General features: G+C 39.0%; 2 protein-coding genes across 4 annotated transcripts in view; one reads left to right on the top strand and one right to left on the bottom strand.

The window, feature by feature from the left end:
* Positions 1-70: 70 nt before the first annotated feature.
* Positions 71-12,285, top strand: PMPCB (peptidase (mitochondrial processing) beta; the record flags this gene model as incomplete). Its single annotated transcript, XM_014536958.1, has 12 exons — positions 71-247; positions 1,161-1,247; positions 1,617-1,746; positions 2,691-2,889; positions 3,523-3,602; positions 7,255-7,367; positions 8,447-8,590; positions 9,941-10,101; positions 11,377-11,462; positions 11,543-11,631; positions 11,769-11,844; positions 11,931-12,285. Coding segments are annotated over 12 exons (1,407 nt in total), but the record flags the coding sequence as incomplete, so codon positions are not given.
* DNAJC2 (DnaJ (Hsp40) homolog, subfamily C, member 2) overlaps positions 12,240-23,948 on the bottom strand; it is a 27,605-nt gene continuing 15,896 nt past the window's right edge. For 2 of the 3 annotated variants that reach the window (XM_014536957.1, XM_005862899.2), the window contains exons 8-17: positions 23,574-23,665; positions 23,378-23,499; positions 22,589-22,738; positions 18,345-18,433; positions 17,965-18,034; positions 16,095-16,279; positions 14,801-14,901; positions 14,572-14,679; positions 12,587-12,744; positions 12,243-12,372 (exon numbers count right to left, since the gene is read on the bottom strand). In XM_014536957.1, the coding sequence (XP_014392443.1) occupies positions 12,298-12,372; positions 12,587-12,744; positions 14,572-14,679; positions 14,801-14,901; positions 16,095-16,279; positions 17,965-18,034; positions 18,345-18,433; positions 22,589-22,738; positions 23,378-23,499; positions 23,574-23,665 (1,150 nt within the window). In that variant the 3' untranslated portion in view covers positions 12,243-12,297. Of the gene's footprint in view, positions 12,373-12,586; positions 12,745-14,571; positions 14,680-14,800; positions 14,902-16,094; positions 16,280-17,964; positions 18,035-18,344; positions 18,434-22,588; positions 22,739-23,377; positions 23,500-23,573; positions 23,666-23,948 lie in introns of all 3 variants that reach the window. The other variant, XM_005862900.2, reaches the window with a different exon arrangement.

The raw sequence follows: 23,948 nt of genomic DNA, 5'->3' as shown, positions 1-23,948 counted from the left end.
CCGGGGCCGCGGAGGGCGAGCGCTGCACAGACTTAGGGTTTCGATCCACGACATTGGCTCGGAATGACGCGTGTTTTGGTTCCTCCCCCGCCTCCCCGCCAACCAGCCCTCGCATCTGGGAGGAAACAGACCGAGAAGCACCCGGGCGGCGGCGCAGGTGGTTCTCAATGTCCCCGAAACGCGAGTGACCCGTTTGGAGAACGGCCTCCGGGTGGCCTCCGAGGACTCCGGGCTGTCCACGTGCACAGTAAGTGGCGCCGGAGGCAGCGAACGGCTGGCTTTAATCCGAGCTTCTCCGTTGGCTGGTGCTTGAGAACCAGTGGCCGGTCTGTCGCTTATGAGTCGTTCCTCCAGTGCAGCGGTTCTCAACCTGTGGGTCGCGACCCCTTTGGCGGCCGAACGACCCTTTCACAGGGGTCGCCTAAGACCGTCCTGCATATCAGATATTTACATGACGATTCATAACAGTAGCAACATTACAGTTATGAAGTAGCAACGAAAATAATCTTATGGTTGGGTCACAACCTGAGGAACTGCATTTAAAGGGCCAGAAGGTTGAGAACCACTGCTCCAGTGAGCCTTCCATACTGGATGCATGTGGGTTTAAGCGTCGGCATCTGGTTTTTGTAGCCTGTTACTATATTGTTTGTGGTTAGTAATGTTGATAGTAACGAATATTGTATTTGCTGGGCTACTCTGTGCCAGCTGCTTTTATATACTGTATTTCCTTATTTGATCTTTAAAACAGTTCTTTGTATTTAGGCCTCATGATCCTTTTTATAGTAGAGGAACGGGTGCAGAGACGTTGAGTGGTTTTGTCCTAGGTCCCACAGCTAATACATTACAGAACCAGGATTTGAACTTATATTTGACGATACCTGATACTCTTTATGTTATAGTTGTTAATGGCTGTAGTACAAGTTGGACTAAGAATCTGGGTCCTCCGTGAAGCATGCAGCAGAGTATGGATGACCAAACCTTTTAAATCTCATAGTTCATAGCAGTATACTATCAAGCCACTCAAGTCAAGAAGACTTTAGTGTTAAGACTAGAAAGCATTTGTCAGAAAAAGGAAGGTGCCGTCTCCCCGGTCCCCACTGCCATTTTTCCCCAAAGACAGGAAATGGTGCTTTTCTTAATTGTGCTTTGGTTACATTAAGGTTGGGCTCTGGATTGATGCTGGAAGCCGGTATGAAAATGAGAAGAATAATGGAACAGCTCACTTTCTGGAGCATATGGCTTTCAAGGCAAGTTGTCTGAGATATTTAATGAGAACGCATTGTTTTAAGAGAGCACAAAATTTCATTCTAAGGCATGAAAAACTTCAACAGTATGGCATGTTTTATTTTTAAAATCTTTTCTTTTTTTCCAGAATAATTATCTGAAGTAATTACTTATATTTGCTCTGTAGAATTGAAACAGAATTTCCTCTTGGGATGTAAGGGTCATCTGAAAATATACTACAATTTCTGAAGCCTAATGTACTTTAGAAACCAAATTTGCTCCTTGCCTGAAACTGACATAGACTTATGTCCTCATACTCATTGTCTGAAGTATTTAGAACAGATGGGGGTAAAGGCAAGTATCATAATCCCTCCCCCCCTTTTTTATTTCAGGGCACCAAAAAGAGATCCCAGTTAGATCTGGAACTTGAAATTGAAAACATGGGTGCTCATCTCAATGCCTATACTTCCAGAGAGCAGACTGTATATTATGCCAAAGCATTTTCTAAAGATTTGCCAAGAGGTATTGTTGTTATTTATACTGCAGATATGTAATTTTCATAAGAATTAAGAAAATTTAGTTTTTATTCTGCCTGTTGTGAAAGGGTAACCCCCAGAAATGTACACAAAAAAAAATTGTTTTTCTCCCAGTATGACAAATGATAGAAAATATGTATAGGCACCCTCGCCAGTTTGGCTCAGTGGATAGAGCATCAACCTGCTGACTGAAGGGTCCTTGGTTCAATTCTGGTCAAGGGCTTGTGCCTTGATTGTGGGCTCGATCCCCAGTAGGGTGTGTATAGGAGGCAACTGATCCATGGGAAAGACAGAGAAACATTGATGTGAGAGACACACATTGATTGGTTGCCTCCTGCACACCCCCAACCAGAGCCTGGACCTGGGAAGAGCCTGCAACCAAGGTACATGCCCTTGGCTGGAATCGAACCCGGGACCCTTTGGTCCACAGGCCGACGCTCTCTCTACTGAGCCAAACCGTCTAGGGCATCCATGACAGTTTTGAAGTGGTTGTAGGTAGTGATTAAGTGTTGTGGGCCCTCTGGCAGATTTACATTTAAAAAATTTTAAGCCCGGCCGCCATGGTTCAGTGGTTGAGCTTCGACCTATCAACCAGGAGGTCGCAGTTTAATTCCCGGTCAGGGCACATGCCTGGGTTGGGGGCTTGGTCCCTCCTGGGGGGGTTGCAGGAGGTAGCAGATCAATGATTCTCTTTATTGATGTTTCTATCTCTCTCTTCCTCTCTGAAATCAATAAAAATATATTTAAAATTTTTTTTTACTATTGTCCTTTTAGATATATTGAATGTATAGAAAAATGTGTTTCTTCTAAGTTTAATTATTTAGTCAATATTGAGTGATGGTCAGTATCATGGTTTCTGGTGCTAGTTAACTAGATTTTAATAGTGAAAATTAAGATTCTTAGTATTTCTTATGCTTTATTTTCAATTAGCTGTAGAAATTCTTGCTGATATAATACAAAATAGCACATTGGGAGAAGCAGAGATTGAACGTGAACGAGGAGTAATCCTTAGAGAGATGCAGGAAGTTGAAACCAACTTACAAGAAGTAGTTTTCGATTATCTTCATGCCACAGCTTATCAAAATACTGCACTTGGACGGACAATTCTGGGACCAACTGAAAATATCAAGTGAGTATAATTCTCAGATTTTTTTTTTTTTTGAGAAAAACATGAGTTGTGAAAACCAACATTCATAAACATTCAAAAAATGTGTTTCAAAAAGTAATTCCTCCCCCCCACGCCCTCCCACCCATGATAATCTGAATGAAGTTGTAGTTAGCTATACTTAGCCCACCTAACTCCCCGGTGCCTGGGCTCCTAACTGCTTCTGGAAAAAACAAGTGATGGTATCACATCTGGCTTCTTTCTTGATGTAAAAAAGTTTGAATTTTTTGATACCTGATGCCAATATACTTTTTCTGACTATGTATTTTTTATGTTTTTATTGATTTCAGAGAAAGGAAGGGAGAGGGAGAGATATAGAAACATCAGTGATGAGAGAGAATCATTGATCAGCTGCCTCCTGCACCCCCTCCTTCTCCCCACTGGGGATGGAGCCCCCAACCCCGGCATTTGCCCTGATTGGGAATCGAACAATGACTTCCTGGTTCATAGGTTGACACTCAACCACTGAGCCACACTAGCCAGGCTTTCTAACTGTGTTTAACTTAGATTTCCTTTAAGGTCTAATTTAATTTCAGGTATGTTATGTGAAGTTCTATGCTTTTTAATTTCTGTTTAATTACTTTTCTTACTCCACAGATCTATAAATCGTAAGGACTTAGTGGATTATATAACTACACATTATAAGGGACCAAGGATAGTACTTGCTGCTGCTGGAGGTTAGTTGATTTAAATATCTATTACAGTAAAACTGCAGTATAATGGCTAATTCGGGTGAGGGGGTGTCCGTTAAAGCTGAAATCTGTTATATAATAAAGTAGGTTTTCTATGTGCATATGTTAAAACATTGACAAATTAGTTTACCTGTTTTTACTTACGTAGACACATTTGTGTAATTAAAATTAAGTATGAAAAGTTTAGTTTCACAGGAAAGTTTTCTATATGTATTACTGTAATTTTAAATTTATACTGAATACGTCTAGTACATGCGTGCATTCAGCAGTCACCTTGAGTAAACAAATGCACACGTGTGGGCTGTGGCTTAGCACACTTTGGAACATTGGCTGGCACGTGTTAAAACTGCTGTAGAAACAGAACCAGTTACCATGTGCTATGCGGCGTGATCCTGTACTAATCATTCGCTGAACATTGTCATGAGCAGTGACGCTTGGATTTAACTATGTAGATCAGAGGCGGGGACTATCCCGCAGGCAGTGTTAGGCCCACTAGATCATTGGGTCTGGCCCAGCCAAGGGATGAGTTAATTAAATGTTTGACCAAATATAGCAGGCTCATTTTTAAGTTGATACTTTTGTATGGCCCCAGAATGATGTTATTAATATCCAAATAGTCCTTGGCAGAAAAAGGTTCCCCACCCCTGATGTAGACTATAGTAGATATGTAATATTTATATCTGTCAGTGAAATTACTACAATTTTTTTCCCAATATAATGGACTATTTGCTAAAATTTGTTTAAAATAACAGTGAATTAATAAATAACCTGTTAATTTAATTTTAAGCAAATCTTGGTTAAAAGCATTTTAAAATCAACAGGGTGTTAATTTTCACATAGGACGTACGGACCGGACATTTTGTCTGTTAAATCTGAAGTCTGTTAAATCGAGTGTTTACTGTACTTTTAAACAGAGTAATGTGTTTATCAGTTTGATCCCGTTGGGAGATGTCCAAAGAGTATTTACAGAGGTGTAAGGGGAACCAGACTTTCCTCTCTACTTTATAGTAGAGTTTTTTTTTTGTTTTTAAAAAATATATTTTATTGATTTTTTACAGAGAAGAAGGGAGAGGGATAGAGAGTTAGAAACATCGATGAGAGAGAAACATCGATCAGCTGCCTCCTGCACGCCCCGCAGTAGGGATGTGCCCGCAACCAAGGTACATTTGTCCGGAATCGAACCTGGGACCCTTGAGTCCGCAGGCCGACGCTCCATCCACTGAGCCAAACCGGTTCGGCTATAGTAGAGTTTTTTAATAGAAAAATGTATGGACTCTCTAATACATAAGTGTACATACATAAAGGAATTTACTTGCAAGAGAGGGCACGAGTGAACTGGGAGACAATGACACTTAGAAGGCAGTGCCCTACAGTTACAGAATCTTTCAAGATTTTAAATTATTTCTTGAGAACCAGCTTCATCCTTGGTCAGGCATGGAATGGGTAGGTTATGTTCTTTAATTCTTTCATTTGTTCATTCTTTCATTAATCTATTACTGAGAAGGGGAAGTAAATAGGGAACCATGAGAATGTTTAATGGGAATCCAAACATGCAGGTGGCTGACATTAGGACAAGGCTTCTTTGGGGACATGTTTAAAGCCTGTGAGTGATAAGAAAATTCACATTAGATTCTGTTAGATTTCCTGGCACTCTGAATTCAGGCAAACAGTACATTTTATTGGTTTCCATTTTTTTTTCCTTCTTTTTTTTCTTTCTCTTTAGGGCAAAGTGAAGATAGATAAAGTATAGATACTTTGTGTTAATTTTTCTTCCATTGGAAATGACAGTAAATTAAAATTCTAGTTGTTCTGGATAGACTTATGAGCTAATTACTTGGAAGTAATGGAGAAGATAAAAAGGAGGGTTAAGTATCTCAAATATATTATTCATTGTGGCTCTCAGCTAAACTATGTTATCTGTGTATGGCAAGCAGTGCACTCCAAAATTCTCTTGGAAACGGAGGGCTGTTGGTGAGGTGGGACGTCAACATCCAAGCTGTCTGGAATGTCTCTGCCATTGTTGTTGCATATGGACAGTGGGTTTTGTTGTAGTTCATGAGTTCACTTAAACATTACTGAAGTTAGGATATCTTATAGTAATGGTTTGTCCTAGATTAATTAGCCTTTCGTCTTATTGATAAATAAACAACGATGTGCCTTATAAACATTGGCATCTTGAATTCAATGAAATAGGTCAGACTTAGCGTCATTAAAAAAAATTATTTGGCCCTAACCGGTTTGGCTCAGTGGATAGAACGTTGGCCTGCGGACTGAAGGGTCCCAGGTTCGATTCTAGTCAAGGGCATGTACCTTGGTTGCGGGCACATCCCCAGTAGGAGGTGTGCAGGAGGCAGCTGATCGATGTTTCTAACTCTCTATCCCTCTCTGTAAAAAATCAGTAAAATATATATTTTAAAAAAATTTATTTGCTCTCCTGCCTTCTGGATAGAGGTAAGTAGAGTTGGTGTTGGAGCAGCTGAGTCTCTGGAACGCCCAGCCAGGGGGGCTACAGGTCAAAGTGATAGAACAGTGGAAGCTGTTGTCATCAGGTGCTGAGAACCGTGTGCATGTTCATGGTTTTTCACTCTCTGCTTGTCATTCTTGTACCACGAAGATTTTCCTTGTTTTGTCACCCTCTGGATTGATATCTAAGGTGGCTCTCCTATATAGGGATTCTGAAAATGTACAAGCATACCCTGTCTTGTTTCGTACCACAGATTTATTTGGAAAATATGGGTATAAGTTGTGCTTTTATATTCTAATAGAATGTTTTATTTATTTTTTAAATATATATTTATTGATTTTAGAAAGGGAGAGGGAGATAGAAATATTAGTGATGAGAGAGAATCATTGATCGGCTGCCTCTGGCAGGCCCTCTTCTGTGGAATTAAAGTGGGCATGTGCCCTGAATGGGAATTGAACTGTGATCTCATGGTTCATAGGTTGACGCTCAACCAACCATGAGCCATACCAGCTGGGTTAGAATGTTTTATTTAAAGACATTTTGTGACAATATTTTTTAAACCATTTATACATGCCTAAATTGGTTTTTTAAGTTTGTGTTTAAAAATCCTTCACTAAGATTGAATCTGTTTGGGTCTCGAGTTTGGATAGTAAGGGGTATAGAATCTAAGTAATTCTTAAGTTTTGGATAGCAAGTAATAAGTATTTGCATAGCTAGGGATTTATTCGGAAATTTAGATGAAATTATTTTGTTCCTGAATTTGATAGCAGAGCTAAGAGAAAAGCATATCTGTATATCCAGCTTTCTTTAAGTGTTAAAACTCATTTTTTCACTTAAAAAATTTTAAATGTTACTTTTTTTTTGCTAGTTTGCATTCTAGGACTTTCAGTGACTTAATATAACATGATTTCATATGGAATATGGTATTTTCAAGTTGTCTTACTATCTTTTCCTGTGAATTCACTGGTATGTTAATGATAACTGTCGATTGCTCTACAGAATGACAAAGCTGTGCAACCAAAAGCCTTATAACACCAAGGGAAAAAGGTGTGCTGTATGAGCTTACCCTTAGATGGTTTAGTGAATGCAAATAGTTATGTGAAACTGAAGTATTTAGTTCTCTGCTTTGATTGTACTGCTATTACATATGTAAAATATTTTCCTTTACTTTAGGAGTTTCCCATGATGAACTGCTTGAGTTAGCAAAGTTTCATTTTGGTGACTCTTTGTCCACATACAAAGGAGAAACACCAGCTCTGCCTCCCTGCAAATTCACAGGAAGTGAGGTAGGGCAAGCCTCCTAAGCTAGTAGTTAACCCTTTTGAGTTTCTTGTGTTGTATTTATGAATGAGTATACAGAAATGTGCATGTTTCCAACAGGAGTAAGATGGAAGAAACCAAAAGCTTAAACTGAAACACAGAAAAAGGGAAGAGGATGGACTCATTTGCTTAATTCATTCCAATTTCATATTATTTAACCACCTACTTTCCTAAGGAAGCAAGGTTTTAAGGGCAGCAAATTTAGTCTTTGTGCTTTTCTTTGGCACTATGCCCATTTATATATTGTAAGGTATAAAAGTTAACTTTTATTTTAAAAACACGCCAAATTTTGACTTTCACATTAGGTTTACTCTTGGCTAAGTTCTTTCTTCTGCCCAGTAGAGCCAGAACTTGCAGGAAATCTGCCGCTTGTCAGCTATAGTTTTAAGCCTCAGTAGAGGCTTAGTCTGCCACATTAGGAGTGATGCTCAAAGTAGTGTCTGGAACAGCCGTGGGCAAACTACGGCCCGCGGGTCCGGCCCATTTGAAATGAATAAAACGAAAAAAAAAAAAAAAAGACCGTACCCTTTTATGTAATGATGTTTACTTTGAATTTATATTAGTTCACACAAACACTCCATCCATGCTTTTGTTCCGGCCCTCCGGTCCAGTTTAAGAACCCATTGTGGCCCTCGAGTCAAAAAGTTTGCCCACCCTGGTCTGGAAGGAGGCCTGATGTTGGCAGTTAAATAGAATATAGCATTGGCAGTACAAAAATAAGCCTGTTATGTCAAAATTTGCTTAGATTTACAAATTCAGATCAACAAACACAAAAGATTGATTTCTACCAGTAAAATAATGCAATCCTTTACTACCAGGTAACCATCTGGTGGCTATGTCTAGTATTTCAATTGGAGACCTTGTGATGAAAGTCCCTAACTCATGAAATTCTTCTAGATTAGATTGTACAATGTAATGAGGCTTAATAGTTTAAAGCAAAATAAGTCATGGTGATCATTTTAACTTTGCAATTAATGGGAAGGTGAATTTGTTTCTTTCTTGTTAAGCATGTTATGTAGTGTTTTGTTTTCTTTATCTTAACTAGATTCGAGTTAGAGATGACAAGATGCCTTTAGCACATCTTGCAATAGCTGTTGAAGCTGTTGGTTGGGCACATCCGGATACAATCTGTCTCATGGTTGCAAACACACTAATTGGCAACTGGGATCGCTCTTTTGGAGGAGGAATGGTAAGTGATTTAACATTTTTGTTCAGCCCTAGCCAGTTTTCTCAGTGGTTAGAGCAGCCGTGGGCAAACTACGGCCCGCGGGCTGTATCTGGCCCGTTTGAAATGAATAAAACTAAAAAAAAAAAAGACCGTACCCTTTTATGTAATGATGTTTACTTTGAATTTATATTAGTTCACACAAACACTCCATCCATGCTTTTGTTCCGGCCCTCCGGTCCAGTTTAAGAACCCATTGTGGCCCTCGAGTCAAAAAGTTTGCCCACCCCTGGGTTAGAGTATCAGCCCACAAAGTCTCAGGTTCGATTCTGGTCAAGGGCACTTACCTCAAGGGCACAGGCTCCATCCCCAGCCCCAGTCTGGGCATGTGTGGGAGGCAACCAATCGATGTTTCTCTTTTGTCTCTCCCTGTCCCTTTCACTCTATTTAAAAATCAATGGAAAAAATATCCTCGGGTGAAGATTAACAAAAATAAAAATAGAAACAAAGAAGTTTTTTCATAATAATCGCAAGATAGAACTCTGTACTAAGAATTTTGACTTTTAAAATATAAATTGATCCTGATTGCATCCTGAGCCAGAAATTTTTTCCCCCCTTTTGCCATAAAGTTTATTAGTGGGATAATTGGCAAGATTTGAATAAGGATAGAAGAATTTGTTAACAGTCAAAGTTACATCCTAATTTTTAGTGGTTGTTATATTAATTTCCTTGTTTTTCGTAAGTGCACACTAAAAAGTATTTAGGAGTAAAAAGCATCACATCTGCAATGTATTCTCAAATAGCTGAAAAAATATGTTAAAAAGAATGATAGTTTGCATTCTAGGACTTACAGTAACTGGACGGTAATATAAAGCAAGCATGGTAATATAAGAATTGTTAGGTATTTTGAATAAAGGGAATTCTTTTCACTGTTTTTGTAACTTTCCTGTAAGTCTGAGATTATGTCAGAATACAAAGTGTAAATTTGTACTCGAAGATTTCAACAAAATACATTTCATTTCTTAGGTTTCACATGTACTATAATTTAAAATCTTTAAGCATACGTAGCCAAGAGCACTACAGATTGGGTTGATAATAAGGTATTATTTTAGAAGTGAGTGTAACTATGTTAATTATAGGGATTCATTGCTTTTTACATTATGAATTTCTCTGGGGGTCATTGGGCTGGTGAGATAAGTATAATTCTTAGTGTTATTGAATTTTAAATTTATTATTTGACAGATGTTGATAGATAAAACGGAGAAACTCAGGCTCTTAGGTCATTCACTGTTTGTCTCATATCTCATTCTTTCTGGTAAATTGGACATGTATGTATATCTACAGTTCTCTTGGACATTTTTATTTTCCTTACAGAACTTATCTAGTAAGCTGGCCCAGCTTACCTGTCACGGCAACCTCTGCCATAGCTTCCAGTCTTTCAACACTTGCTACACAGATACTGGATTATGGGGAATCTATATGGTTTGTGAACCAGCCACTGTTGCAGACATGTTACATGTTGTTCAAAAAGAATGGTAAGAAAATAAATCTTGCCCAGAATTCACACCCAATTTCCTCTATACACTGTTCATGTTGATTATTTTCTACTGATGTTATTAGTATGTAATAAAAAGAATGAGACCAGCAGCAGCCATATTTTTAAAGATCACAGATGTTTCCTTTAAGTCTCATGTGAAGCTGCATTGATTTCAACTACAGAAAATTCTTTAAGAAGAATACTTTAGAAAGGAGATCCTAGAAGTTTAAAATCCTATATAATAAAAGCCTAATATGCTTAGTATTCAGTGGCTGTTCAGCCAATCAAAATATAACATGCTAATGATATGCTAAGGCTGCTCAGCCACTCGCTATGACGTGCACTGACCACCAGGGGGCAGACCCTCTGACTGGTAGGTTAGTTTGCTGCTGGGGTCCGGCCCATCAGGACTGAGCAAGATGGGCTGGACATGCCCTGGAGCCCTCCCAGGCCCCAATCATGCACTGGGTCCCTCGGCCTGGCCTGTGCCCCTCTCGCAATCTGGGACCCCTTGGAGGATGTCTGAGAGCTGGTTTCAGCTCGATCCCGCAGGCCAGGCCAAGGGACTCCACTGGTGCACAAATTCATGCACCGGGCCTCTTGTGTTTAAATAAATTCCAACTAGAAGTTTGGAAAACATCTCTAAAAGTTATCTGGCTTGGAAAGGCAGTGTTATGAAAATGAATCTGAAGTTGCCATTGCTAAAAGAAAGAGAAACTAGTTGCCTACCAACCTATCCTCTAGCATATCAGAGCCTAGCAGATGGGGATTTGTGAAGTCTCAAAGTGGTTATAGCATTTCTCAAAATATGGTTAGACTATTTTAAAATATATTTTTATTGATTTCAGAGAGGAAGGGAGAGGGAGAAAGAGATAGAAACATCAATGATTGGCTGCCTCCTGCATGCCCCACACTGAGGCTCAAACCCACAACCTGGGGGTGTGCCCTGATGGGGAATCCAACCGTGACCTCCAGATTCATAGGTTGATGCTCAACTACTGAGCCATACCAGCCGGGCTAGCCTATTTTTATATTTTATTGAGCTTCTGTTTGATAGTCATATCATTTTCAGAAATTAACAATACCAGGAAAATAATCAGTAATAGATTAGCTTTTGCTTAGCTATTGGGATCACTAGTAATTTTAAGTTTTTTATAAGTTGAAATCAAGTTGTGGTATAATACATAGAATATAGTATGTCTTTCTTTAGATCATTATTATAAAACATATACTCTAACTACTTGACATTTTGATTTTTCCAATTGGTTTTTAGGATACGACTCTGTACAAGTGTCACTGAAAGTGAAGTTGCACGAGCCAAAAACCTTCTGAAAACAAACATGTTGTTGCAACTCGATGGTAAGAATAAAGATGTAAGTTCTATTTTCATACGATTGATCTATAGTCCAATGCTTAGCTTTTTCCCCCTCTTTAAACAGGTTCTACTCCAATTTGTGAAGATATTGGTAGGCAAATGTTGTGCTACAATAGAAGAATTCCCATCCCTGAGCTTGAAGCAAGAGTAGATGTAAGTAGTTCTTCCATACTTACTATTGGGTCTTGTGTAAAAATATCCTTATTACAAAAGCTAAAAATATGTATCATTCCAGGTATAGAATTTGTTTTTACTGTAAAAAGCTCTGAATGTTAGTATCTTTATTTTAGGCTGTGAATGCTGAGACAATTCGAGAAGTATGTTCCAAATATATTTATGACAAGAGTCCAGCTATTGCTGCTGTTGGTAAGCTTGGTCATTTTTCTATGTAGAAAGTTGGCTAAGTACTTTCCTTTTAGTCAATTTTAACTTTCTTTTCTTTTAATCCTTAGGTCCCATTGAGCAACTACCAGATTTTAACAGGATTCGCAGTAACATGTGCTGGCTTCGCAATTAAAATGCTCCTAAGCAAAATATTTTGAACATATTTATAAAACTAATAGAGACTGGCAAGTTTTAAGCTATCAGTCCCCAAAGGAAAACATAAAAATGAACATACGTACTTGGAAATTTGAATGAAATACTGCATCAAACTTTCAATGGATAATGCTACCACAGTGAATGGTAGCTCTCTTGAGAAACTCTGTTGGAACAGCACACTTTCAAATTATCTCCATAAGTACAATTATAAGAATGAAAACTTGTAAAGTATTTTCAGTTTTATTATAAAAATGCACACACAACAAAGATTGTCTTAAGTCATTTCTTGGTTCTACTTGCATTTAGTACTTGCTCTTGAGCAGCTTTCTTTGCTTTTACCATCTCGACAAGTTCCTAGGAAGGGAAAAAGGTGTTATTTAGAATTGGCAGACATTTCTAGTGTTTGGTATAAATATGTAAAACATTCAAATTGGATAAGTCTATAATTAAAGATACTACTAAAAGGTTGATTTTACTAACTCCCAGAGCTCTGAACGTTTCTAAGATGGCCCATGACTACTGCGGTATTAAAGTAAGCAAAAATCTATAAACTCAAAACATCTACAACCTTATATCGTTCCATGCAGTCCTTCTTTGTCCTGCCAGGAACTGCTTCTGCTATTTTTTCCCATTTTCCAGGTGTATTTACTGGGTATGTTTTCAAGGCTTGTTCCAAAAGTTTCTGCTCTTCTGTTGTCCAAGGGGTGAAATCTGTGCATGGACCTGCTAAGAAAAATTTTTATTTGAAAACCCCAGTTATAGAAAAATGTCTTGGAACACCTTTCCAGTGAGTCTTCTGGTGCACAGGTATCTTGGTAAGTGCCCATTCAAATCTATGATGTGTAATTTTAAACTTTTAGACATAAGACACATACATCTCTAAATATTAATGAGAGGGAGAAAAAACTTGAAATAGCACACAAGCCAGAAAAATATCTCAGGCTTTTTATAAAATTTACATTTTTATTGATTTTGGAGAAAGGAAAAAATTTGTTGTTCCACTTATTTATGCATTCTTTAAAAAAATACATTTTTTTATTGATTTTTAGAGAGAGAAAGGGAGAGAGAGAGAGAAACATGAGAGAGAAACATGGGTTGACTGCTTCCTGCACACCCCCTACTAGGGATTGAGCTCACAACCCGGGCATGTGCTCTGACCAGGAATGGAACCTGTGATCTCTTGGTGCATGGGTTGACACTCAACCACTGAGCCACACCAGCTGGGCCATTGGTTCATTCTTATATGTGCCCTGACTGGGATTGTACCTGCAACCTTGGCTTATTGAGACAATACTCTACAGAACATAAGTTCTTAATATTTTCAAACTGAAATTTTGGGATAATAAACCAAACCAATCTTAAGAATACAGGAAAAGTGGGATTGTTAAAGGCCAGGGACAGGTTAACTTGTAAAAGTCAAGGCTATTAGTTATAAATCCCAAAACACATTTGGAACTATGATCTGGAAAGCATATCCAAGATTAGCTCTGTTTAAGGGAGAAAGGACTGGTGGCTCACAAATGTGTGAAGTGAAAGAACTTTTTCAAAATTTGTCAGCAACTCAATAATGTCACATCCCCAAACACATATATACATGAACAAAAGTTTCATAAATAATACTCACTTATAAAATAGGTATAATGCTCTATGACATTTTCTATTCATGACCCATTAAATATATTTCATGACCCACTTATGAAGGAGGCTTGGGGAGGCTGGGTCATGATTTACAGTTAAACACTGTAATTGGTCTAGAGCAATAAAATTGGCTAGAATACCCAAGACAATCTTCTCAGCACCCTAACAGATTTTAACTTCATTTTGAAATAATTTCAGAAGAGTATAAAGAATCCCGATGTATCCTATCCTGATTCCCCACATAGGAACGTTTTACCATACTTGCTTACTCTTCCTTTTTATATACACATTTGTTCTGAACCATGTAAATTGCAGACATGCTTCCCCTTTATTCCTAAGTACTTCCATATATTTTCCCTTAAAAACAAGGACATTTTCTTACACAATTATAGTGTACTAGAGGCCCGGTGCACGAATTCATGCATGGGTGGGGTCTGGCCAGCCTGCCCTGATTGGGGCCAACCAGGCTGGGCTGGCCGTGGGGGAGGGGCCACAGGCAGTTGGCTGGCTGGCCCCCCCCCCGGTAGAATTGGTGAATTCCCAGTTGAGGGGATAATTTGCATATTAGCCTTTTATTATATAGGATTTTTCAGTCAGGAAATTGACCTTGATAAAATACTAGATAAGTTTTAGACCTCAAATTTCAATTGTCCCAATATCCTTTAGCACTGATTTGTAAAATCTGGTGAGGAAAACAAACACAGCCTCTCCCCTAACGGCATATGAACTGGAAGAACTGTGATTCTCAGTGGTGTTAAGTAAATCTATCACTGTCCTGAAAATGTTTGCTTTACATCTTCCAGTCTAACCACTTTATTTCCCAATCATTCTGAACACAGACCTTAAGTCTTATATATCCTAACACAGTGTGGATACATGGCTAGCATCTTCTACTTATAGAAAAAATTTAATTACCTTCAAATCGTTCTGAAGGTGTTGCATTGTCTGCTTGAGGCACTACTCCATGTTCTTTTTTAAATTTATCAAAAGCCTTTTTGTTTATGTCATCTTTTTGATGAGGGTCTGAGGAATGAAAAAATTTAAATATATTAGAGATCATCTCATTTAGTCTTTCATTAAATTGCATAGAGTATTTTAAAATAACCAAGGTAACAAAGAAACTGATTTGGCAAAATTAACTCACCAAGTTTTTGAAGACTTTTTGCTTTGCTGATAACATCTTTGGCGGTTCTCTTGACTCCAGAAGAAGAATGTATGTTCATGTAATTAGCAATAACTTCCCATCTAGAACAATCAATAGGATAATTAAGGCAAAAACTCCAAAACAAAAACCAGAATGACTAACATTTTTAAAAAAATATATTTTATTGATTTCAGAGAGGAAGGGAGAGGGAGGGAGAGATAGAAACACCAATGATGAGAGAGAATCATTGATTGGCTAACCTCCTGCATGCCCGACACTGGGGACCAAGCCACAACCCAGGCATGTGCCCTGACTGGGAATCAAACCGTGACCTCCTGGTTCATAGGTCGACACTCAACCACTGAGCCACACTGGCCGGGCATGACTAACATTTTTTAATGCAGAAGAGTTAGCTATAATATCTACAGAATTGGCTCTAAATTGGTGGTCTAATCATCACTATTGCCTGGACTATAGTTTTTGCTTTTCATATGTTTAAATCAACTGTCATAATCTTGATTTCAAGTCTATATAAAACCTTATAGATTCTGTGTACAAATCAATGGAAATAAAAACCATACTTTGGTGTATCCCACCATTTGGACACACACTTAAGGAGATAAATAATTCTGAAAACAGCTTTAGTTGCCTGATGTAAAGAATGAAGGAATCTGGATCTCTAAGGCTTCTTTGAATTCTAAACTCAAAACTGCAATAAGCTTGGGTTTGAAGTCAGAAGCAACAATGAATTAAGACTATGAATACACTAGTTCCTAATATAAGCCATGATGGAATAAGCCAACATGAGTCAAGGTTTTTCTCATGATTTTTAATTTCTGAGAAACTGATGAAGCATACTGCTGTATGTATGTGTGTGTGTGTGTTGGTGTAAGTTGATAAGACTAGTAGGTTCAGCCCGGCCGGCGTGGCTCAGAGGTGGAGAGTCGACCTATGAACCAGGAGGTCACAATTTGATTCCCAGTCAGGGCACATGCCGGGTTGTGGGCTCCATCCCCAGTGTGGGGCATGCAGGAGGCAGCTGATCAATGATTCATCAGCGATGTTTCTATCTCTCCCTCTCCCTTCCTCTCTGAAATCAATAAAAATATATTAAAAAAAACCCTAGAAGGTTCAAAATGCACTCTGCTTTTCACACTTCCCACTGGCACAGAATTTAGTACAGGGCAGTCTGTCTAGACAAGCATATCTCTGGAAGTTCCTGCTGTTACTTGGATGCTTTGTCTAGATTATCCCCAGGCTCTGGGTTGAAGAGAAATTTAATTAAAATCAGTACCTTGAATTTGTTCCAGCAGGGAAGAGGTTCACAGCTTTAATTAGTAATTGCAGATCATCTTCTGACCAGTTTTTACTGCCATTTCCACCTCCACCAGCTGACTTCTCTGCATTCTTAGATGCTTGTCGCATACGAGCCTCAGCTTCCTCTTTCTCTTTTCTAATTTGCTCATTTATTTCTTCTATCTACACAAATATAATAGGTAAGTCAGGGACTTAATGCATCTTGCTACTCTACACTCCCTTTCTAGCTGGGGTTTGTGGTTTTCAACTCTCAGTATTATCCTGACAGTGACCCAGGCCAACCCCAAAACCGGCATCAGCTTTTCACTCTGGCTTCTGGCTGCAAAACTCTGCTTAAGGAACCAAGAACCACCCTCTGCCTGACCTACCCTGTATTTCTATCATGTGATTTCTATGTGCGTTTGACACTACTTAAGTCTACAGTAACTGGATTATTCACCAACACAAGGCCATTTCAAACCTGTTTAATAAGCTCATACCCACTCTTTCAGCAGATATTCAATTACTTTTTAACAAAAAGATAACAGCACAGCAAAGTGGTATCTGTTTTATCTTGAAGTTCTACCCTTTACATTGTTACATAAAATCTTTCCTCAAACATACACAAGTGAAAAAAGAAAACCTTTACTTGACCTTGTTGCTTCTGCGGATGCTATCTTGGAGTCATCTTGGACTCATTTCCTTACTTTAATCCCTCAGAACCAATCACCAAAATCCCAATGATTCCCATCATCACTCTCCCAGTCCAAGCCCTTCCATTCTTATAGTCACTTGCACATGCATTAGGTATAATACATCCTGTCCAATGCCAGATTAATAGTGCAATGATAACCCTTTCCTACTCAAAGATCTGCAGTAATGGAAACTAATGACATTAAAAACATACTTAATTTGGCACCACTTCTTAACCAACTTCATCTCCCTCTAACTTTCTACAGTTACCCGTATTTTATAGTTCATGCTGTTACTCTGACCTTCATTTTCACAGTCTATCCTTATAGGCTGGCTCAAACCCTTCACTAAACCTTCCCTGACCACTCTGCCCTGGGGTTGGCACTTGCTGTCTAACCTACAGCATTTCCTGTGGGCCCTCCATCTTTTGGTCCTTAGGCCTTTTCTCTTCAGCATAATTGTTCCTGAACTCCTTTGTGCAGCAATAGCAGGCATTTCTATGAATCATCTGGGCACAGTGCTATAATAGTAGGTACTAATACTTGTTGCATTGAATTTAATTTCTGGGCCTGTTTCTCATCTGTAAAATAAAAGGTGTAGACTAGACAGACAAATGTATCTTGGTTCTAAATATTATTATCCTACAAAAATGCTCAAGGAATAGCCAAAACAATTATTTTTTTCCTGAGAATGATTAAAAAACAAAACAAGCCCTAGCCGGTTTGGCTCACTGGATAGAGCGTCAGCCTGGGGACTGAAGAGTCCCGGGTTCGATTCCGGTCAAGGGCATGTACCTTGATTGCAGGCACATCCCCAGTAGGGGGTGTGCAGGAGGCAGCTGATCGATGCTTCTCTCTCATCGATGTTTCTAACTCTCTATCCCTCTCCCTTCCTCTCTGTAAAAAATCAATAAAATATATTTTTTTAAAAAAACAAAAACCTATGATTAATGTGCTAGGATACCACAAATCAAACATCATATAACCATATCACTGAATGCAATTTAAATCAACAATACCACTTACTATAAACAAAGCAGAGTGGGGGACCCAAAGAGAAATGCTCCTTGCCCTCATAGTAACTTACGTTAAGGTGGGGAAATACTGAGGTGAAAGCAACACTATAAGCAGAACTAAATGTTAAATGCAAATAGAAGTGATGTTTTCCTCCATTACCTGTTTTTCCAGAGCAGCCTTTCCTACTTCTTTTGTAGATGATGTGAGTGTTTCATTCAAGCACTGTAAACTAAGGGGGGAAAAGGATGAAAATTTATCCTAAGCCCAGGAAATGATTTCAATAGATTTTTTTATTTTAATTTTTATTTGTTGTTTTTAGAGAGGAAGGGAGAGGGAGAGAGAGAGAGAGAGAGAGAGAGAGAGAGAGAGAGAGAGAGAAACACTGACTTGTTGTTCCACTTATTTACGTATTCATCAATTGATTCTTTTATGTGCCCTGACCGGGCATCAAACCCACAACACTGGCATATCGGCAGCATGCTCCAAACTGAGCTACCTGGCCAGGGCTGAAGACTTCAATGTTAGTTCTGTAGTTATACCTTGCTAATTCAAGGCGATCACAAAGTTTTTCCACTTCTTCCATCATTTTAACACGCTCTGCCTCATTGTCAGAAAAGTGATTCCAGGCCTAAAAGCACAAACAAACATTTTCATCTTATATCTAGTGACACTGAAAAATATACTCATAAACACAATTACAAAGCGTGACGTTCTCAAGAGGTTTTGAACATATGGCCTTCTGACTATAACAACCATATTTGAGGGTACTCCCAAAGCTCTCCCTGACTACTAGCAATAAAAAGGCATTCCCAAGTGAGTAAGAAAGCAAAACAAAAATGGTGATGGTGCAGAAGACTTGGATGTTATAAAAATCAGAATGAGTTCTCTGAGAATCACTTAATTCCGTATGATGACTCAAATTAAAATCTAGCGTGTGCCGAACTGGAAAATTTCATGGAAATTTTAAATGTACTGAAATTAAAGAAAAAGATAATGTGGTAAGGAATAGAAGGTATTAGAAAAATTATGCTTAGAATAAAACATGATGTACCTGATGTACAATTGGTAAGTGCTTCCAATACTGCTGATACTTATGCCACCCATTCCTCACTTTTCTTTGCTTCCTCAAGCCAGGCAGCCTGGCTTTCACTAAAGTTCCAATGGGTCTTACTGCTGATACTTCCCTAGGCTTCTCAAAGCACTACTGATTTTCTTTCTACCTGTCTGAGTCACTCTTCTCAGGCTCTTCTTCCTCTACAGTGGTTCTCAACCTTCTGGCCCTTTAAATACAGTTCCTCATGTTGTGACCCAACCATAAAATTATTTTCGTTGCTACTTCATAACTGTAATGTTGCTACTGTTATGAATCGTAATGTAAATATCTGATATGCAGGATGGTCTTAGGCGACCCCTGTGAAAGGGTCGTTCGACCGCCAAAGGGGTCGCGACCCACAGGATGAGAACCGCTGCAACAGTACCTTTACTACTGGCGTCTGCCAGGGTTTCTTTCACCCACCCTCCTCACTCTCCCCTCTCCCTGGGTGATCTCATCTACTCACAAGGTTCCTAGTGCCACTGAGATTTTTTTTTAAACATTTTTATTGATTTCAGAGAGAAAGAGAGAGGGGAGAGACAGAAACATCAATGATGAGAGAGAATCATTGTCCGGCTGCCTCCTGCATGCCCCCTAGTGGGGATTGAGCCCGCAACCCAGGCACGTGTCCTTGACCGGAATCAAACCCAGGACCCTTCAGTCCGAAGGCCAACACTCCCACTGAGCCAAACTAGCCAGAGCACCACTGAGATGTTTTTATTTTTTAGAGAGAGAGGAAGGGAGAGGGAGAGAAATATCGATGAGAGTCAATCAGCTGCCTTCTGCACACTCCCTACTGGGGATTGAGCCCAAAACCCAGGCATGTGCCATGACCAAGAATTGAATCGGTAACCTCTTGGGGCATGGGACAATGCTCAATCTACTGAGCCATACCAGCTGGACTGGATGATTCCATTCTTGAACTCCAGACTTGTACACACTAGCACCTATTTTCATTTGAGTGTCTCTGTGCTTAACATGCCCGAAACTAAAATCATCATTCCCCAAAGCTTTTTCCTCCTCCTTTGTTTTCTACTTTAGTGAATTATACCATCACCTATCCAGTATTCCATGCAAGAAACCAGGACATATATTAACCCTCACTCTACTATCTCCAACACATAATTGATACCCAATAGGCAACAGCTTATTCTGCCTCCTAATGTCGGTTCATTTCATCTACCTTTTTCTATTCCTATCATCTCCACCTTAGTTCATGCCACAATACTCTCTCACTTGGATTATGGCAAAAGAATCCTAATTGGTTTCTCTAACTCCAGTCTTCTCTCAGCGTCCTGACCAAAACCAACTCAGGATCAGATTTACACTAAAAAGATACATAATGTCCTTCAAGACTTGGCTCCTCCTCAGCTCTTGAGCTGCCTCTGACACATTAAACCCACTCCTCTGGAACTCTGCATTCTCTCAATGCTCCTTGACCTCTCATTGCTAATCCCATACATATTCTGTTTCACCTGGCTAAATACTACTAGATCCAGAAAGCCTTCCCTGACTACCTTTTTGGTACCTTCTCATCCTAGTACTCATCTAAAAGTGCTTAAAGTGTTAGAAATAGCTGTTTATCATTCTCCATCATAAACCAGTGGATTCCTTTAAGGCAAGGAATGTTTCATCATTATATTCACATCAATTATGACTGCTTGGCACACAGTAAATGCTCATCAGATATTTGATAAATAAATGAACTCACGCTGGAAAGGAGCGATAAAACAAAGTTACCAAATGTCAGAACTTTTAACCTCATTTAAACATCATCTTTAAGAACTATTCAAGCTTTTTATTTTCTAACTAGTGTCCCAGTGCATGGATTCATACACATTGAAAGGAAATTAATTAGAAAAAATATTTTAATATCGCTATTCATGTCTTGCTAATGAAAAGAAAATAGGATTCTATCGAGTCTCCTATATACCTACTCCAGGACTTCTGTGAAGATCAAATGAGATGAGGCATGGGAAAATGCTTTACAAACATTTGGGAAAACTGTAAAATGTTTGCATCTGGCTATAAAGCAAGTTGGGTTCCTGGGCTGAAGAAACTCCAAGGAGGCTAGTCGCTAAGGAGAGGAAGCCGGGCGTAGCTACGTGACGTCACTACTCGGCACCCACAGCGACCATTTCCAGGCTGGGCTGGGCTGAGGGCCGCATTCTGCGCCATGGAGTCTTGGCAGCGTTGGCTGCGATTTGGTGGGGTGTTGCTCCGGGATGGTGGCAGAGCCTGTGTCCCACTGCGGGGAAGCCGAGTGTTGGTTTGTCGGCACCAAGTCCGTGGTGCTGTTTATTTTTAATGGCCAGTGCGTGTCATGGCAGCTCCTGCATTGAGCGTCTGCCCCCGATGGTCAATGCATGTCACAGCTACCAGTTGGATGGACACTTAGCCTTTTCTGTATATAGATTGGCCTTTTAAATTTTTGTATTGACTTCAAATCATATGCCAAATGTGCCAAGCACTATATGTAAATTATCTCACTTGACCTTCACAACTCTACTAGTAGGTATTTTTTCAGTTATTATATAGGTGAGGAAATTGAGGAACAAAGGGGTTTGAAGCAACCTTCTGAGGCCACAGGTAGTAAATAGAGAATGACTTAAAACCCAGGCAGCTTGCCTTGAGCCAATGGTCTTTACAACTATGATATACTGCATCCTTCTCAAAACAATTTTCTAGGTGAAATCTGAGGAAAATACTTCATATTATCTGATAAGGAACAGTATTACTAGTCTTTGACTATACCAGTTTAAAATGTAAGAACATCTCTTGGACAAAACTACATTTGAAAACTTTTGGTATTATTCATCAATATTTATTAGTGAAAACGGTATTTGGATGCCAACTACCAGAACTCACCCAAATGATATCCCTTTATTTAGATAAAAATAAAAGCTTTTAAATCCTTAACAACACCAAAGTTTAACTTCTAAAAGAACATTTTCTAATTTAAGAATTTCACACCATTGCCTAACCGGTTTGGCTCAGTGGATAGAGTGTCGGCCTGCGGACTCAAGGGTCCCAGGTTTGATTCCAGTCAAGGGCATGTACCTTGGTTGCGGGCACATCCCCAGTAGGGGGTGTGCAGGAGGCAGCTTATCGATGTCTCTTACGCTCTATCCCTCTCCCTTCCTCTCTGTAAAAAACCAATAAAATATATTTTAAAAAAAAAAGAATTTCACACCATTAAGGAAGCAACCAGCCAAAACCAAATTGTGGTGTATTATCAGAACAAATGATCTGGTTTCTCCAACAAATGAATGGCCATGTGGGCAGGGAAAAAGATGGTGATGACAGGGAGCCTGTTACAGACCAAGTTAGGAGACACATAACTGAAGTCTTTAAATGATCTTATTTAGATTCTAATTTGAATAAATCAACTATAAAAAGACATTGTTGAGATAATAAAGGAAACAAGAATATAGACCAAATATTAGGATATTAAATAAGTGGGTTTTTTTAAACTTTGAAAATGGCATGGCGGTTAAATTAAAAAAAATAAAAAATCAGAGTTGGATATTAAAATGTGAATGTGGGAAATTTTTAAAAGTGAATTTAAAAACATTTACATTTTGAGATAAAATGTATACAACAGCTTAATTATATTTGCTTAGTATAAGAAGAGAAATATTTTATTTTAAAGTGTAATCAGCAACTTTGCTTGGTCAACTCATGACATACCTTGCATGAGTTTCGAAGTTTTTGCCTTTCCTTTTTGATGGCTTTTTTCTGGATATCTTTTTCCTTCTTTGCCAGTAATGCTTGTTGTCTAACTTCCTCTTCTTCTTTCTCTTTAGCTAATCGAGCAGCTTCTAATTCAGCTTGTCTTTGCTTTAAAATGGGGAATAAAATCATTTTAATAAGAAAATTAGAATTCCTAAATGCTCTATCATATTATTTAAAAAATTCAATCTTTTAATAAATTTAAAAAAAGATGATACATCAATGTATTGAAGACTGAAGGATGAACTGGGAAAAGCAGCTGGTAAAGTTCTACAAACACATTTAGGAATGCAAAACAAACATCCTATATAATAAAAGGCTAATATGCAATTTGTCCCCTCAGGAGTTCAACTGAATGGGAGTTCAACCACTTGCTATGACGTGTGCTGATCACCAGGGGGCAGCGTGGAATGAAGGAAGGTTCCAGCCAGCAGCTCGCAGCCAGCAGCTGGGGGAAGGAAGGCCCCGATCAGCCCTGATCTCTGGCCAGGCCTAGGGACCCCATGCATGAATTTCATGCACCAGGCCTCTAGTATTAGAAATAAGCATGATATTAAAGAATTTTATATCACATGTTTTTGCTCAAAAATTTGCTGGTTAAGATCCCTCTATCAATTGTACCAACTTGTCATGATTCATTTATAGTAGCAGCTAAATCTCTGCATCCAGATTATGGTTTCTAACCTAGATCTGAAAATTAAAGATTTTATGAATATTAAAGTCCAACTTCATCAAATGTCATCTTACTTTTTCTTTAGCTTCTTGCTCCTTCCGTTTTGCTTCTGCTTTTGCTTTCTTTTCTGCTTCTTTCTTGGCCTTTTCTTCTTCCTTAAATTTTTTTATTCTTGGATCACAGCTATATGCATTGTCTACCAGAAAGAAAGTTAATCTTTTGAATTTCTAACATTTAATTAAAGAACTTAAAAAAATTAATTACACTTACCAACTAATGTTCTTATTCTGTTCATTTCCTCTTTTTTTCTTTGTGCCCTTGTTGCTCTGTTCTGCTTTTCAATCCATCTCCTTTCATCACGACTATAAGATAGATAATATTGGAAACAAAATATTGCTCATAGATATGACTGAAAATATAACATAATTTTATGTGTAAACTAGAGGCCTGGTGCACAAAAATTTGTGCACTCGGGAGGGAGAGGGGGTCTCTCAGCCCGGTCTGTGCCCTCTCGGAGTCTGGGACCGCTCGGGAGATAATGACCTGCTGGCTTAGGCCTGCTCCCGGGTGGCAGAGGGCAGGCCCAATCCCTAGGTGCAGCCCCTGGTCAGGCTCAGAGCAGGGCCAATTGGGGAGTTGGGGCGC

This window comes from Myotis brandtii, unplaced genomic scaffold, assembly GCF_000412655.1.
Source record: "Myotis brandtii unplaced genomic scaffold, ASM41265v1 scaffold17, whole genome shotgun sequence".
Lineage (NCBI taxonomy): Eukaryota > Metazoa > Chordata > Mammalia > Chiroptera > Vespertilionidae > Myotis > Myotis brandtii.
Note: the sequence above shows the minus strand (reverse complement) of the source record. Positions and strands in the feature narration are given on the sequence as shown.